General features: G+C 44.3%; 1 protein-coding gene across 1 annotated transcript in view; it reads left to right on the top strand.

Moving 5' to 3' along the window:
• LOC112250390 (estrogen-related receptor gamma) overlaps positions 1–17376 on the top strand; it is a 39276-nt gene extending 21900 nt beyond the window's left edge. The window contains exons 2-8 of the mRNA XM_024420487.1: positions 15–260; positions 352–509; positions 1211–1327; positions 6913–7023; positions 7726–7908; positions 16031–16300; positions 16609–17376. Of these exons, the coding sequence (XP_024276255.1) occupies positions 15–260; positions 352–509; positions 1211–1327; positions 6913–7023; positions 7726–7908; positions 16031–16300; positions 16609–16853 (1330 nt within the window). The 3' untranslated portion in view covers positions 16854–17376. The remainder of the gene's footprint in view (positions 1–14; positions 261–351; positions 510–1210; positions 1328–6912; positions 7024–7725; positions 7909–16030; positions 16301–16608) is intronic.
• The last annotated feature ends 314 nt before the right edge of the window (positions 17377–17690 follow it).

A 17690-nucleotide genomic window follows, 5' to 3' on the forward strand; every position in this document is an offset into this window, starting at 1 on the left:
CCCCCTCCTGTCAGTATCCTGGGCAGGATGTCGGTGAGGGGCTTGGACACCTCCTGTCCCCCCATAAAGTGCGAGCCCTCCAGCCCCAGCCCCAGCTTTCAGGGGGACAGCCCATCCCAACCCAGCCCTGAGGGCTCCTCCTCAGACACCAACTCCAGCTTTGGTCTCCTGGGCAAGAGTCACAACCACACCAACGGCTTGGACTCACCAGGGCTCTACGGACACACAGCGGGCATGGGGAACAATGGAACAGCCAACAGGTGCGTGTGTGTAGGGGTTTATGCTTGGGTGCATGTACCATACAGTATGTGTGTCTAACCCCTTTCTCTCTCTCTTTCTCTCTTCCGCCAGGCGGTTTGGTGGTGAGGATGGCCAGGTGAAGTGTGAGTTCTTGCTGGATTCTGTGGCTAAGAGGCTGTGTCTGGTGTGTGGAGATGTGGGGTCAGGGTACCACTACGGAGTGGCCTCCTGTGAGGCCTGCAAGGCTTTCTTCAAGAGGACCATCCAGGGTAAGACACTTACAATAATTCACATAAACAACGGGGTTAAGAGTTCACCTGAAGTGCCCACGTGTGTTACAGTATATATGGACAGTCACCAGAGGTGTATGGCTTTGTACTGGTAAACCTCCAGTGGGCTCATAAGTTCCTAGTTCCTGTTTTAGTATCAACACCTGATCAACTCTAAGGACGCAAGCTTACAGGTTTCCTTACAGTGTGTGTTTGTATGTGTGTCTCATCCATATGTTTGCAGCATGTTGTGTGGGTGTTTTAACGTGATTGTCTGTGACTGTGCCTGTTCCAGGGTCATGGCCCTCATTTAGTTTAGGCTCCTTAAGCCTCCTCCGCATGCAAATGGACATACCCAGGCTCAAAGTTCATACCTGGATGTCTGTCAGATAACATTTTTTATATTAGATCAGGTGATCAGATGTGTCCTGATTTTAATAGGATGTGGCAGCTCAGAGTGCTGCTGATTAGCTGGCTTCCAGGAAATATTCATAGTTTTCCTCATTGGAGTTTCCTGTCTTTTCAGCATCTTGTTTGTTTTGAAGTGGTTTAATGAAAAGTTTAAGAAGTGACAGACAAAATTGTCCCCTTTTCTTGACTGGATTTTTGTCTCGCCATCTCTCCCTCTCACCTCTCTGTCTTTACTTGTTTCTCTATATTTCTCTCTATCTATCCCCCTCTCCTTTCTTTCCCACCCACAGGTAACATCGAGTACAGCTGCCCGGCCACCAGTGAGTGTGAGATCACCAAGCGGAGGAGGAAGTCGTGCCAGGCCTGTCGCTTCATGAAGTGTCTCAACGTGGGAATGATGAGAGAAGGTGAGGAAGGAACTTCTCTACGCCTCAAAGCCAAATAAATGTACTCCTATGTACCTTTTAAAAATAAACTGAGAGTAGAAAACCTTGTTAATTCCACTTCAATTAGTGTAGATGAAGGGGAGGAGACGGGTTAAAGAAAACAACTTGTTAAGCCTTGAGAATATTGAGACATGGATTGTGTCTGTGTGCAATTCAGAGGGTGAATGGGCAAGACAAAATACTTAAGTGCCTTTGAACGGGGTATGGGAGTAGGTGCACCTATTTTAGTGTACAAAGAACTGCAACGGTGCTGGGTTTTTCACTCTCAAAACTTTCCCGTGTGTGTCAAGAATGTTCCACCACCCAAAGAACATCCAGCCAACTTGACACAACTGTGGGAAGCATTGGAGTCAACTTGGGCCAGCATCCCTGTGGAATGCTTTTAACACCCTGTATAGTCCATGCCCTGACAAATTGAGGCTGTTCTGAGGGCAAAGTGGGGGAGGGGGTGAAACTCAATATTAGAAAGGTGTTCCAAATGTTTGATATACTCCGTGTAAACAATCCATGTCTCAATTGTCTCAAGACTTAAAAATCCTTCTTTATCCTGTCTCCTCCCTTTCATCCACACTGATTGAAGTGGATTGTAACCATCAACATAAATAAGGGATCATATTTTTCACCTGGAATCACCTGGTCAATCTATGTCATGGGAAGAGTAGGTGTTCAGAATGTTTCTGTATCAAAGTGGATCTTTATCGGTTCAGTACTAGAACAGTGTTTTAATTCAATGAAGAAGAACTACACATCCGGATCTAGAATGTCTTTGTGGATCCAGACTCCCTCTACACAAATAGATTTGCCAACATATGGAGACCTGTTGTCTTAACTTCAGAGGGAAATGTAATCCCTTTGCCTGTTTAACAGGTCCAGCCCCTTAGTGCCTGCTAGCATTACTGCTCACTGCTCAGTATTCATGTATGGTGTTAGCAGAACAATGCCCAGTATCTTTATAGGACGCTACTGGCTACGGTACCTCCGAAATAGAAAATGGCTATCTGCCAGAGTATGTGTGTGTGAACATGTCTCTATCCTCTTTCTCTCAGACATACAGTCTCTTTTCCAATGTGTCACACTACTCACACATGCGCAGAATAGAAATAGATGATCTAGAAACAACAGACATATCTTACATTCTACATCTATAGCCCCTAGAGACTCTGGAGAGTTTTATAGTGCGTGTCTGGGGCAGCGGTCCCATGGTCTTGTGGTCAGGACTGGAGTGTGTGGCTGCCGGTGACATATTGTTGGCCAAATATAGAAGAGACCCAAAAAGGCAAAGCTTCACTGTATGAACCACTTATTGAAGGCTGTGTGTGAGCAACCGACACCTGTTTATCAAAAGGAGAGAGGGAGAGAGGGAGAGAGAGAAGGAAAGAGTTTACTGCTACCTGCTCCCTCCCCCTTCAGCTCATCAGCTTTGATTTAATCATCCCCTCAACCAGGGTGAGAAGATCAAGCATCTGTCTATAGTCACCCCTTGTGTGTGTGTTTGTGTGTGTGTGCGGGCGGGCGTCTGCTCGTGCGTGTCTCCTTTTTTAATTAGCTTATTTTTAATAGGGGAAGGGCATCTCCAGCACCCAGCTCTGGCTCCTATAGCAATTCACCCCCCTCGTAAATTCCACCAGATGCCTTGTGGGGTTTCTGGACCTCCATGAAATGTGAACCGCTCCTCGTAACTCCCGTCGTAACCCCCCTGGTAGCGGTTCTCACAACGTGCCTCATCGTGCCTGGTAACACCCCTCTTCCTCTGGGGGGCTGCAGTAAAGGTAGAGACTGGGTGGTGTGACTTTTAACTGAGAGAGAGGTCCATGTCAGCACAACACACAGCTAATGGACAGAGACCCTTGGTCTAGAATAAAATTTGATTGAGCACAGAATGAGTGTTCCGTTTCACAATTCAGTAGGGCTGTGGACTAACAAACATTGTAATTGTTCCACTACTTGGAACACTGGTCTTACCTCATGTGGTTGAATCAGAAAAATGACTTTCTGCATAGTCTCCCCTGAGCAGTGTGCATCTATCAGGTTTTTCCTTGCGTGTCAAAGAGGATATGGCAGCTAATCATATCACATAGCACTAATCACATGGGAGACTTAATATACGTTTTGGGCACACTGTTGAAATAGAATGAGTAGATTTCTAATTATATAGGTAAGGACTTATTATATACCCCAAAATAGCTCCATTCTTTAGTTTGTTTATCTCTTTAAAGAATAAGAGCTTTTGACATCCTTTCATGACCCAGTGCCTGACTAACAAGCTTGCAGTAGGCTAATAAGTAAGGGCATTCGATGACATCAGACCATTATCTGAGGCAGCTTAAGATAGTCCCCTGTCAGTGGCTTTTCTACTACACATACAGTACATGCAGATGGCTATGTGTCAGGTCTCTCCCAGGGGGAAATTATGTCATGTAGAATGACGATCCGGGTAAGTTTTCTTGTGCTCAGTGGACATCCGTGCTCTTGATCCCGTTGGGTGTGTTTTGGGAATGTGTAAATCCCCCTTCGAAAGGTGCAGGGGACTTCAAACAGGGGTGAGGGCAGAGGGGGAAGGGGGGGGTGACCCAACACCCGCCTCCTTATCGGAACCCTCAGATCTCTCCGACACAGAGAGGTGTGTGTGTGTGTGTGTGTGTGTGTACACTGTTATCCTCCAGGGCTATTCTTGTCCCTTTGGTTGTCAGCACATTCCTCTCTGAAGAGTTACACTTAGCTCAGATGCCTATGAGTAACTCTTTGACCATCCACACACACACACACACACACACACACACACACACACACACACACACAGAACAAACCTTACTGCCTCTAATACACCTATTGCTCCTTTGCTTTCATATAATCCAATGTGTGTCAACACAGTGAAATCCTTCCCTACACACACTAATCACCTGTCACAAACCGTAGCACCTGCCAACCGTTAGACTAATCCAGACTGTGTTTCCGACCACAGTGGAAGGACTGACATCACTAAGGTCCAGGGGTCCTAGTTTACCCATCTGTCCAATCCTTAATACCCCTCTCATCTTCCCAGGCCTCCATGTCCAATCCTTAATACCCTCCCTCACCCCTTAACCCTCGCCCCTCTTATCTTACTATTGAGGGACTATTGATGTGTTAGGAATCTGAAACCCCTGACCCTAGCCCAAACCCTAGCCCCAACCCTAACTCTAGCCCCAACCCTAACTCTAGCCCCACGTCCATATCCTGGCTCAAACCTAACTCTCACCTCAACCGTAACCCTCACCTCAACCCTAACCTCAACCCTAGCCTCAACCCTAACCCTAACCTCAACTCTAACCCTTCCCCCTCATGCTAATAAAAGCTCTCTCAAGTCAAGATTCTCTTTGGAGGCGTATAGGGTATCACTGGATGGTGGAATGTGAGTATGGTATTGGCACTGACCCTGGAACTGATCCTGTATATAGCTTACTTACTTTCTCGTGTTCTTCTTATTCCTATTTCTCGTGTGTTTTTGTTATACTTTACTTTTGTTTTTATAGTACTACTGCAGTGTTGGGAAAGAGCTAGCGAGAAAGGAATTTCCCTGTACTAGTGCACGTGACATAAACCATTTGAAACGTGAACTATGTGCGTGTCCGTGTGTGTTGGTGTGTGTATGTAAAGGGTCCGCTGTGACCAGCCCACACCATGTTTCCCTTCTTACCCCCTAACCTTGCTGTTAGCTCCTCATCTCCATGGCGATAAGGTTACCGCTGAGCTTGTTAAGATGACCCTGTAACATATTGTGTTACAGGGTTGATGTTGCTATGCCAGCAATGTGACTTCTCTCTAAGGCTCCCTATAATCTTAGAGATGTCACGAGGGAGAAATGTCAATCAAATGAACTTGAATAGTGCATCACTCTCCTGGTTTTGACATTGGGGTAGTCTGCTAAACAGGAGTACTGTGTTTTAGTGTACAGTCATGGCCAGAAGTTTTGAGAATGATACAAATATTAATTTCCACAAAGTTTGCTGCTTCAGTGTCTTTAGATATGTTTGTCAGATGTTACTATGGAATACTGAAGTATAATTACAAGCATTTCATAAGTGTCAAAGGCTTTTATTGACAATTACATGAAGTTGATGCAAAGAGTCAATATTTGCAGTGTTGGCCCTTCTTTTTCAAGACCTCTGCAATCCACCCTGGCATGCTGTCAATTAACTTCTGGGCCGCATCCTGACTGATGGCAGCCCATTCTTGCATAATCCATGCTTGGAGTTTGTCAGAATTTGTGAGGTTTTGTTTGTCCACTCGCCTCTTAAGGATTGACCACAAGTTCTCAATGGGATTACGGTCTGGGGAGTTTCCTGGCCATAGACCCAAAATGTAGATGTTTTATTTCCCAATCCACTTAGTTATCTTATGGCCTTATGGCAAGGAGCTCCATTAGGCTGGATAAAGCATTGTTCGTCACCAAACTGTTCCTGGATGGTTGGGAGAAGTTGCTCTCGGGGGATGTGTTGGTACCATTCTTTATTCATGGCTGTGTTCTTGGGCAAAATTGTGAGTGAGCCCACTCCCTTGGCTGAGAAGCAACCTCACACATGAATGGTCTCAGGATGCTTTACTGTTGGCATGACACAGGACTGATGGTAGCGTTCACCTTGTCTTCTCCGGACAAACTTTTTTCCTGATTCCCCAAACAATCGGAAAGGGGATTCATCAGAGAAAATGACTTTACCCCGGTCCTCAGCTGTCCAATCCCTGTAACCTTTGCAGAATATCAGTCTGTCCCTGATGTTTTTCCTGGAGAGAAGTGGCTTCTTTGCTGCCCTTCTTGACACCAGGCCATCCTACAAAAGTCCTCACTGTGTGTGCAGATGCACTCACACCTGCCTGCTGCCATTCCTGAGCAAGCTCTGTACTGGTAGTGCCCTGATCCCGCAGCTGAATCAACTTTAGGAGACGGTCCTGACGCTTGCTGGAATTTCTTGGGCGCCCTGAAGCCTTTTTCACAACAATTGAATCGCTCTCCTTGAAGTTCTTGATGACCCGGTAAATGGTTGATTTAGGTGCAATCTTACTGGCAGCAGTGTCCTTGCCTGTGAAGCCCTTTTTGTGCAAAGCAATGAAGATGGCACGTGTTTCCTTGCAGGTAACCATGATTGACAGAGGAAGAACAATGATTCCAAGCACCACCCTCCTTTTGAAGCTTCCAGTCTGTTATTCGAACTCAATCAGCATGACAGAGTGATCTCCAGCCGTGTCCTCGGCAACACTCACACCTGTGTTAACAAGAGAATCACTGACATGATGTCAGCTGGTCCTTTTGTGGCAGGGCTGAAATGCAGTGGAAATGTTTTTGGGGGATTCAGTTCATTTGCATGGCAAAGAGGGACTTTGCAATTAATTGCAATTCATTTGATCACTCTTCATAACATTCTGGATTATATGCAAATTGCCATCATACAAACTGAGGCAGCAGACTTTGTGAAAATGTGTGTGTGTGTGTGTGTGTGTTAAATTTACCTTAATGTGTGTGTCTCTCTCTATTTTTTCTCTCTCTTTTTCTCTCTCCTTTTCTCTCTCAGGTGTGCGTCTGGACCGGGTCCGTGGGGGCAGACAGAAGTACAAGAGAAGGATAGACTCTGAGAACAGCCCCTACCTCAACCCTCAACATGGCCTGCCACAGAAGAGAACATGTAAGAATCAACGGTGGAAAAGCACCCTATTGTCAGACTTGAGTAAAAGTAAAGATAAGTTAACAGAAAATGACTCAAGTAAAAGTGAATGTCACCCAGTAAAATACTACTTGAGTAAAAGTGTAAAAGTATTTGGTTTGAAATATACTTTGGTATCAACAGTAAATGTAATTGCTAAAATATACTTAAGTGTCAAAAGTAAAAGTATGAATCATTTCAAGTTCCTTATTTTAAGCAAACCAGACAGCATCATTTTTTTGTTTATTTAAATTGACAGATTGCCAGGGGCACACTCCAACACTCAGACATCACTTTCAAATGAAGTGTGTGTTAAGTGAGTCCGCCAGATCAGAGGCAGTAGGGAGGACCAGGGATGTTTTCTTGATAATTGTGTGAATTTGACCATTTTCCTGTCCTGCTAAGCATTCAAAATGTAACAAGTACTTTCTGGTGTCAGGGGAAATGTATGGAGTAAAAAGTGTATGTGGAGTAAAAGTACAAGTTGTCAGAAATATAAATAGTAATGTAAAGTACAAAAAACTACTTAAGTAGTACTTTCAAGAAAAGAAAACACTCTCCCCTTTCTTTTTTACTCTCTCACTTTGCTCTCACTGTCTTTGTCTCTAATGACATTCTCACATTTATGCATTTAGATATTAATAAAGTATATTTTAAATCTCTCTCTCGGTCTCTGTCTTTCAGTTCCTCTAGGTGGTCTGGTAGAGAATAAGGTGGTCTCTCTCCTGCTGGTGGCTGAACCAGAGAGTATCTTTGCCATGCCGGACCCCACCGTCCCCGACAGTGACATCAAAGCCCTGACCACACTTTGTGACCTTGCCGACCGTGAACTGGTGGTCAACATCGGCTGGGCCAAACACATCCCAGGTAGGAAAACACACAGACACGCATACATGGGTATACACACACACACACACGGGCATAAACACACATCATATTCAATATAAGACTCTTATCAGCTCAGAGTGGAGATTGTTGTGTCCTGTGTTGGATTAAGACTTTAGTCGAGAAAGTGTGTGTGTGTGTGTGTGTGTGTGTGTGTGTGTGGTCTGCTAAGCGAAGGTAAGAATGTGGTACTTGAACATGCGCCAGAGTCTAGTGCTACCTGAAAGTATTAGCAGTAGTTTCCTTCAAAACCTTAATGTGGTAGTGTCGCCATCTGTTTGACAAGAATACTCTTCGGGCCAGACATCACTGTGGACAAGGGCCCACAAAACATGCAATGTTGTTATGATTTTCAGTTTGCTTCCATACGACTGGGTTCACATTTGTCTCCAGGGATCATAAGGCAAAATAGGATAAAACAATTGCTATGTGTATTTACAGTCCCTTTCTCCAAACGGATTACTCATTTACCTAGCTCTTATCGATAGCTCTTATCAATGTATAAATTACAGTGCATGGAGATTATATCAGAAAAAAAGATAGTAGATGTTTTTTCCACTTGGAACCGGCAGTTTCGATAGACCTTATTCATGGTTTCCTCACGTGTAAAGGTGGTGGAATTATTAGGGAATTAGGTCAAGGTCAGAACACACCGTATCTGTAGACCTCCGCCAGACCTTCATTTTATTAAATCTCCACCTCAAATGAATAGCGGGTGAATAGCATGCGATTCCCATGCTTAAATTCAAGGTCAGAATATGTGGAGAGAGAAAGGTGCATACAAATGGAATTAAGTTCCCTTTACGCCTGCTCAACTTGGGTCTGAATTACCCCCTTAATGTTTCTGCCCTTCGTCCCAAAGGATATTCCTCGCTGCTAAGAGAAGTCTTTGGGGAGAACTTCTAGATTAGGGTTCTCCTGGATGGAAGCTTTGGAAGCAAGAGAAGCTGTTTAAACCTATTACGATTAAGTTATGGTTTAGTTGTGTAGTGACAACACATATGGACCGTCGGACACACACTGATGGTGGAGATAAAGAGGAAAGAGGCCATCTATCTTCAGCCCCTTTGTTTAGTTTGCATTCCAGTTTGATGTGGATACATGGTTGAGCTTGTGACAGCACCCTGGTTTCTCTCTCTCTCTGTCTCTCTCTCTCTCTCTCTCTGTCTCTCTCTGTCTGTCTCAGTCTCTGAATTCAATTCAAAGGACTTTATTGGTATGGGAAACGTGTTTACATTGCCAAAGCAAGTGGAAAAGACAATAAACAAAAAGGGAAATAAACAAGGGAAATAAACACAAGTTTATATTATATTATTATTGTCTATGTACAGTGCATTTGGACAGTATTCAGACCTTGACTTTTTCCACAATTTGTTACGTTACAGCCTCATTCTAAAATGGATTAAATATACATTTTTCCTCATCAATCTACACACAATACCCCGTAATGACAAAGAGAAAATAGGTTTTTAGAGATTTTTGCAAATGCATTAAAAATAAACAACTGAAATACCTTATTTACATACAATACCAGTCAAACGTTTGGACACCCCTACTCATTTAAGGGTTTACCTTTATTTTTACTATATTCTACATTGTAGAATTATAGCGAAGACATCAAAACTATCAAATAACACATATGGAATTATGTAGTAACCAAAAAAGTGTTAAACAAATGTAAATATGTTTTCTACAGTTGTTGTTGGAAGTTTACATAAACTTAGGTTGGAGTCATTAACTCGTTTTTCAACCACTCCACAAACTTCTTGTAAACAAAATAGTTTTGGCCTCATTTTGAGTCAATTGGAGGTGTACCTATGGATGTATTTCAAGGCCCACCTTCAAACTCTTGCCTCTTGCTTGACATAATGGGCAAATCAAAAGAAATCAGCCAAGACCTCAGAAAAAATATTGTAGACCTTCACAAGTCTGGTTCATCCTTGAGAGGAATTTCCAAACGCCTGAAGGTACCACGTTCATCTGCACAAACAATAGTACGCAAGTATAAACACCATGGGACCACGTAGATGTCATACCGCTCAGGAAGACGATGCGTTCTGTCTCCTAGAGATGAATGTATTTTGGTGTGAAAACTGCAAATCAATCCCAGAACAACAGCAAAGGACCTTGTGAAGATGCTGGAGGAAACGGGTACAAAAGTATCTTTCCACAGTAAAATGAGTCCTTTATCGACATAACCTGAAAGGCCGCCGCTGCTCCAAGGAAGAAGCCACTGCTCCAGAACCGCCATAAAAAAGCCAGACTACGGTTTGCAACTGCACATGGGGAAAAAGATTGTATTTTGGGGGGACAAAGATCAAACTTTTTGTCCTCTGGTCTGATGAAACAAAAATAGATTTATTTGGCCATAATGACCATCTTTATGTTTGGAGGAAAAAGGGGGAGGTTTGCAAGCCGAAGAACGCCATCCCAACCGTGAAGCACAGGGGTGGTAGCATCATGTTGTGGGAGTGCTTTGCTGCAGGAGGGACTGGTGCACTCACAAAATAGATGGCATCATGAGGAAGTAAAATGATGTGGATATATTGAAGCCACATTTCAAGAAATCAGTCAGTAAGTTAAAGCTTGGTCACAAATGGGTCTTCCAAATGGACAATGACCCCAAGCATACTTCCAAAGTTGTAGCAAAATGGCTTAAGGACAACAAAGTCAAGGTGTTGGAGTGGCCATCACAAAGCCCTGACCTCAATCCTATAGAACATTTGTGTGCAGAACTGAAAAAGCATGCGCGAGCAAGGAAGCCGACAAACCTGATTTTGTTCTTGCCATAACATGGACTTGGTCTTTTACCAATTAAGGCTATCTTCTGTATACCACCCCTACCTTGTGACAACACAACTGATTGGCTCAAACACATTAAGAAGGAAAGAAAGGTGCACCTGTTAACTGAAATGCCTTCCTGGTAACTACCTTATGAAGCTGGTTGAGAGAATGCCAAGAGTGTGCAACGTTGTCATCAAGGCACACACCTGTCTATATAAGGTCCCACAGTTGACAATGCATGTCAGAGCAAAAACCAAGTCATGAGGTCGAAGGAATTGTCCGTTGAGTTCCGAGACAGGATTGTGCCGAGGCACAAATCTGGGGAAGGATACTAAAATATTTATGCAGCATTTAAGGTCCCAAAGAACACAGTGGCCTCCATCATTCTTAAATGGAAGACGTTTGGAACCACTAATACTCTTCTTAGAGCTGGCTGCCCGGACAAACTAAGCAATCGGGGGAGAAGGGCCTTGGTCAGGGATGTGACTCTGACAGAGCTCGAGAGTACCTCTGTGGAGATTGGAGAACCTTCCAGAAGGACAACCATCTCTGCAGCACTCCACCCCACTTGAAGTTTGCCAAAAGGCACCTAAAGACTCTCAGACCATGAGAAACAAGATTATCTGTTCTGATGAAACTAAGATTGAAATCCTTGACATAAATGCCAAGCGTCATATCTCGAGGAAACCTGGCACCATCCCTATGGTGAAGCATGGTGGTGGCAGCATCATGCTGTAGGGATGTTTTTCAACCGCAGGGACTGAGCGACTAGTCAGGATCGAGGGAAAGATGAACAGAGCAAAGTACAGAGAGATCCTTGATGAAAACCTGCTCCAGAGTGCTCAGGACTGGGGCGAACGTTTACCTTCCAACATGACAACGATCCTAAGCACACAGCCAAGACACCGCATGAGTGGCTTCGGGACATGTCTCTGCATATCCTTGAGTGGCCCAGCCAGAGCCCAGACTTGAACCCAATCTAACATCTCTGGAGAGACCTGAAAATAGCTGTACAGCAATGCTCCCCATCCAACTTGACAGAGCTTGAGAGGACCTTGACAGAGCTTGAGAAGAATGGGAGAAACTCCCCAGATACAGGTGTGTCAAGCTTGTAGTGTCATACCCAAGAAGACTCAAGGTTGTAATCGCTGCCAAAGGTGCTTCAACAAAGTACTGAAGGGCCTGAATACTTATGTAAATGTGATATTTCTGTTTTTTTATTATTTTGAATACATTTGCAAAAATGTCTAAAAATCTGTTTGCTTTGCCATTATGGGGTATTGTGTGTACATTGATGAGGGGAAAAAACTATTGAATCCATTTTAGAATAAGGCTGTAACGTAACAAAATGTGGGAAAAGTCAAGGGGTCTGAATACTTCTTGAATGCACTGTACAATGTTGTAACAATGTGCAAATAATTTAATTATGAAAGGGAAAATAAATAAACAGTTAAATATAGGTTGTATTTCTAATGGTGTTTGTGCTCTATCGGCTGCCCTTTTCTTGTGGCAACGGTTCACAAATATTGCTGGAAATCTCTGTCTGTCTCTCTCTCGCTCTCTTTCGCTCTCTCTCCTCCCCTCTGATTTGATGTACAGTATACATGTACATTGTGGATACATGGATGAGCTTGTGACAGACCCCTAGTCTCTCTGTCACTTTATTTATGTATATTTACATTTGTCTCTCTCTCTCTCGCTCTCTCTCTGTCTGGTAATTCTGTGTTTTGGAAAGGCCCTTGGGCTTCGGCCAACTGTGTTGATCTGGGCTAACTGGGAAAACTAGCCCCTCCCACAACTACACCCATGGTCATGCTCCGATAACTATCTAACTGTCCTGCCTCTGTTGGCCAAACAACGTCAGATCCCTTTTAATATACTTTAGGAATATTTAATTTTCCAGTTGAATTTCCATTCATAAGTACTGTTACATAATTTGTCAAGGTACACAAGCATTTAGAAATCGAATGACTTTCCCCAAAAAGATGACAGCCAAGTAGATAGCAGTGGAGGTATATATGGCCATATGTGGCTCAATTCAGGAAGGTGAACTTACATGTATGTCGAATTTTCAAGATTGCCTTATTTTGTAACATTTTATAAAAGTACAAACTCAGAGCTTCAAAATGGTATAACATACACTGCAGTTGAGGGGGGAAATGTCAATGAGCTAAACTTGTTATCCCACTTTTGAGACTAGTAGGAGACAAAATGCCCTTGAATGATTTTCACGTTTTCTAGAGAACCCTTCTTTGTTTCCGCTCATTCAGGATCATTCATACCCTCTTAAGCCATAGCCCCACCCATCTCTTTTAAGAGTTCACATGTAAACACATGAGTGAGCATGGCATTGTCCTCCAGAAAGTAGTCTGTCTAATATCCCCCTGCATTATCTCAGCTAATCATGGATCCTGCCTTTCTCCCGATTTTACTGTAGCTCGGTGCTTTCTCCTTGGCTAAACTAGGCTATTTACTAGGTCTAACTAAGCATTTTGATTCACATTTATGGATCCCACACAAGTTTGTAATTCAGGCATATGAAAGACCAGTCAAAAGATTGGACACACCTACACATTCAAGGGTTTTATTTATTTTTTTAAACTATTTTCTACATTGTAAAATAATAGTGAAAACATCAAAGCTATGAAATAACACATATGGAATCATGTAGTAACCAAAAAAGGGTTGAACAAATCAAAATATATTTTAGATTTTTCAAAGTAGCTACCTTGTCACAACACAACTGATTGGCTCAAACCCATTAAGAAGGAAAGAAATTCCACAAATTAACTTTTAACAAGGTGCACCTGTTAATTGAAATGCATACCAGGTGACTACCTCATGAAGCTGGTTGAGAGAATGTCAAGTGTCATGTGTGCTCCCTCTCCGGCCTCTAGGTCACCAGGCTGCTTGTTATGGCGCACACCTGTCACCATCGTTACGCGCACCTGCGCGTCATCAGACTCACCTGGACTCCGTCACTACCCCGATTACCTTCCCTATATATGTCAGTCCCTTAGGTTCCGTCCCCAGGCGTCATTGTTTCTGTTCCAGTGTCATGTCTGTGTGTTGTTTGTGTTTCTTGTTTGTATTTAGTTGTTTATTTATTAAAACACTCACTACCTGAACTTCCTGACTCTCAGCGCACATGTTACACCGAGAGTGTGCAAAGCTGTCATCAAGGCAAAGGGTGGCTACTTTGAAGAATATCAAATATATTTTGATTTGTTTAACACTTACTACATGATTCCATATGTGTTATTATTCTAAATTGCAGAAAATAGTATAAATTAAGAAAAACGCTGGAATGAGTAGGCGTGTCAAGTTTTGACTAGTACTGTATATGTAATTAACATCCCTACTGTGAAGTAGGAAATGGCGTTAAACGTCCCCAATCCTGAATCCGATCACACATATCCAGTATCTCTTCCTTCACATGCTCTCTTTCCACAAGCTTTTTCTCTCTCTCACTCAGATGAGTCTTTTGGCTCTATCAGCAGTTAATGTCCTGTTCACACCCAAAACATCACCAGGGAATCACCTGTGTTTTTGTTAACGCTTGTCCAGTAATGCTTACACAACATGCTGCCTAAGCAGGTGTGTCTGTGTGTGTGTCTGTCTTTCCTGATCAGCACTTTCTTCGTTCTCAAAGAAAGAACGAAGAGCAACAAAGCGTTCCCCTCCTGAATGCCTTGAAACTCTTCTTCTCTGCTTGTCACCAGTGTTTACTGTCAGAGTGGGAGTCTAACCTAGTCAGTCACATGGATGTGTGTATTTGTAGCCCTTTGCCAGTGGAGCGTTTGTCTGTCTGTCTGGAGTGGGGCAGCCATGGGAAACAACCACCGACACAGACACACCAGGGACCCACTTGAGGGGATAATGGAGAGAGAGAAACTGAAAGAGAGCGAGAGAGAGAAACTGAGGATGAGAGAGTGGGAGGCCGATAGCGAATGAGCAAGAAGGAGAGAGAGTCAGCGAGATGTTGCGAGAGGGGAAGAGAGATACAGTAGATAAGGACAGAGTGATGAGGGACACAGAAAGAGAGAGAAAGTAGTCTCAGCTCTAGACCCCTGGTAGCACCGTAATGGTGGTGTCACATCAGCTCTGTTTGAGTGGCAGGCTACGGCCCATGGCTGGGGGAACCAGTGGTCCTGGCAGAGGGGCCCAGGCTGTCTTTGCTACTGCCCTGGGGGAGGTTAGTCCAGCTCGGCCACTCAGCACCCTGTCCCCCCCGCCCCTTCCCCTGTCTGGTCCTGTCATGGAGACTGACGTTGATTCTGTCTGAGGGCTATGCTGGGAGGAGATGAGCTTGGCTTAAGACCCTCTCTCACACCACACTTTGGCCTTTTTTAGGCTGCTGTAAGCTGGCTGTGAAGTTATTATGTGTGTGTTTCTGTAGGGGCACAGCTGAACCCTTCCAGCCCAGATAACCCTCTCAAATTGAAGCCTGTACGCCTGTATCATTGTTCCAAGCGCTCCTCATACCCTAACCCTTAACTACAGCATTGAGAATGACATCCCATGGACTAACTGCTCTGGGTTAAGTAAGAGAACCTCTTTGTCTCTGCCGGCTTTGTCTTGTCTCTGCGGAACAGAGGACGTCTCTGATGCTCCTTTATGTGTCCCCTTGTGTGTGTCCATGTAGAGGTGTCCTCAAAGACAACGACACACACACAGACTCACACAATGCTTCTCCTTCTCCTCTGCTGAACGATCGTTCTGTACCGGAATGCTGATCCCTATCAACCAATGAAAGAGTCTGCAGACAGCGTTCCAATCAATCTGGGAGAGATAAGAGAGGAGCGGGAGCCACAGGCGTCCACATGGCAATTGTAAAAGCACCCGACCCTGATAAGAATCACTGATTGTGTGTAAAAAATAAAAAAAAGCCTTCCCCTCCTACTCCTCTTCCTTTCCCTCCATTCTGTAAAACTAATCTTCTGGTTTTTAATTATGGTGTGTGTGTGGAGACTACATATTGAGTGGATATAATCATGCTCACATGGGGGTGTATCTGTTTGTCAAAGGGAGTGTCTTTATTGGATTGACAACTTATGGGCTTTCACTATTCAACTGTTCCACACCGCTGCCTCTCTAGGCTTAACTGACCTCTCATCCGATGACCCTTCGGTTGACCTTGGTCTAATAATTCCAATGGGTCCAGCCATTCTGACTAAAACCATCACAATTCTATTTTCAAATGCCAATGTTTTTATTTTTGGGTTGTATCTTTTTGATTTAAAATTGTCCTTCCCCTCTTTGGCCTCCCTAATTAGACCTAGCTAAAAACTCCATCTCTCCTCCATCCCCCTTTCTTCAGGTTTCCCCTTGCTCTCACTGGCAGACCAGATGAGTCTACTGCAGAGTGGATGGATGGAGATTCTGATCCTGCGTGTGGTGTTTCGCTCGCTGGCCCTAGAGGATAAGCTGGTGTATGCTGAGGACTACATCATGGATGAGGAGCAGTCCAAACTGGCAGGTGTACTGGACCTAAACAACACCATACTGCAGCTGGTGAAGAAATACAAAGCCATGAGGATTGACAAGGAGGAGTTTGTTGTCCTCAAGGCAATCTCACTGGCTAACTCAGGTATGGAACTTCACTGTGTTGGTGTAATTGAGGTTGAGTTAGGCATGTATTTTCCAATGGCTCTATGTCTTTGCTAGCGTTCAATCTCTGCATATATGCCAACATCATCTCACAATATCATCCTTGCCCTGCCCTATCTATATTCCTCCCTATCCACCTGCCTTCCCCTGCTCCCTCTCTCCCCCTCCCCCTCTCCACTGCTCCCTCTCTCACGCTCCCCCTCTCCCCTGCTCCCTCTCTCCCCCTCTCCACTGCTCCCTCTCTCCCTCTCTCCCCCTCCTCCTCTCCCCCGCTCCCTCTCTCCACAGATTCCATGCAGATAGAGGACGTGGAGGCAGTCCAGAGTCTCCAGGATGTGCTCCATGGGGCCCTGCAGGACTACGAGAGTGCCCAGCACACGGAGGACCCTCGGCGGGCAGGCAAGCTCATCATGACCCTTCCCCTGCTCCGGCAGACGGCCGCCAGGGCTGTGCAGCACTTCTGCAGCATCAAGCAGGACGGCCGTGTGCCCATGCACAAACTGTTCCTGGAACTGCTGGAGGCCAGGGCCTGACCAGCCACGTGGGACTAGGATCACATAGAGGAAGGATAGGGTAGTGATGTCATAAAGGTCAAGATTAATGCAGGAAGTGGTATTGTGCTGGAAGAACAGAGTGAACAGCAATGAGTGGACCTGAACGGAGACAAAATGGCTCCTCTGTGAAGTTCCAGATGCTCTTCTATTAATAAGTCATTGTTGTCCAATCCTTCTTTATGTCATTCTGGGACTGTTGTGAGTTTGACAAGGCTAACACAGCCCTGCTCGCCATTACAAACTCAGGAGGAGAGGAGAGGAGGAAGGACTGACATCACCTTAGTGACAGGGATAACTGCCTTATGAGGGATTTTGATGGCAGTTCTTAATATAAACCTAAACAGTGCTAGTGAAATGAAGAAAGACACCCAAAACTTGAAGATCCTCTAGGATTATTATTTGTGTGAAACCAGCTCTAAGCCTGTTCATCTTGCATTGTAGTGCTTGAATAACTTTTCTTTTTTATATAAAATGAACTGTGGACAGGCTTGCCAAAGAATGGTGTGACACACTTAGTCAAAGGATGCAGCAAGCGGTCACAATAACGTATGTAAGGCACTCACCTATAATAAGTTAGGGAACTTTATTTCATTAAGTCACTAACTTTTTTTTTTAAAAACCTTTATTTAACTAGGCAAGTCAGTTAAGAACAAATTCTTATTTTTGATGACAGCCTAGGAACAGTGGGTTAACTGCCTTGTTCAGGGGAAGAATTACAGATTTTTACGTTGTCAGCTCGGGGATTTGATCTTGCAACCTTTTGATTACTTGTCCAACACCCTAACCACTAGTCCACCTGCCGCCCCAATGATTATG

This window comes from Oncorhynchus tshawytscha, linkage group LG05 (genome assembly GCF_018296145.1).
Source record: "Oncorhynchus tshawytscha isolate Ot180627B linkage group LG05, Otsh_v2.0, whole genome shotgun sequence".
NCBI classification, from domain to species: Eukaryota; Metazoa; Chordata; class Actinopteri; order Salmoniformes; family Salmonidae; genus Oncorhynchus; species Oncorhynchus tshawytscha.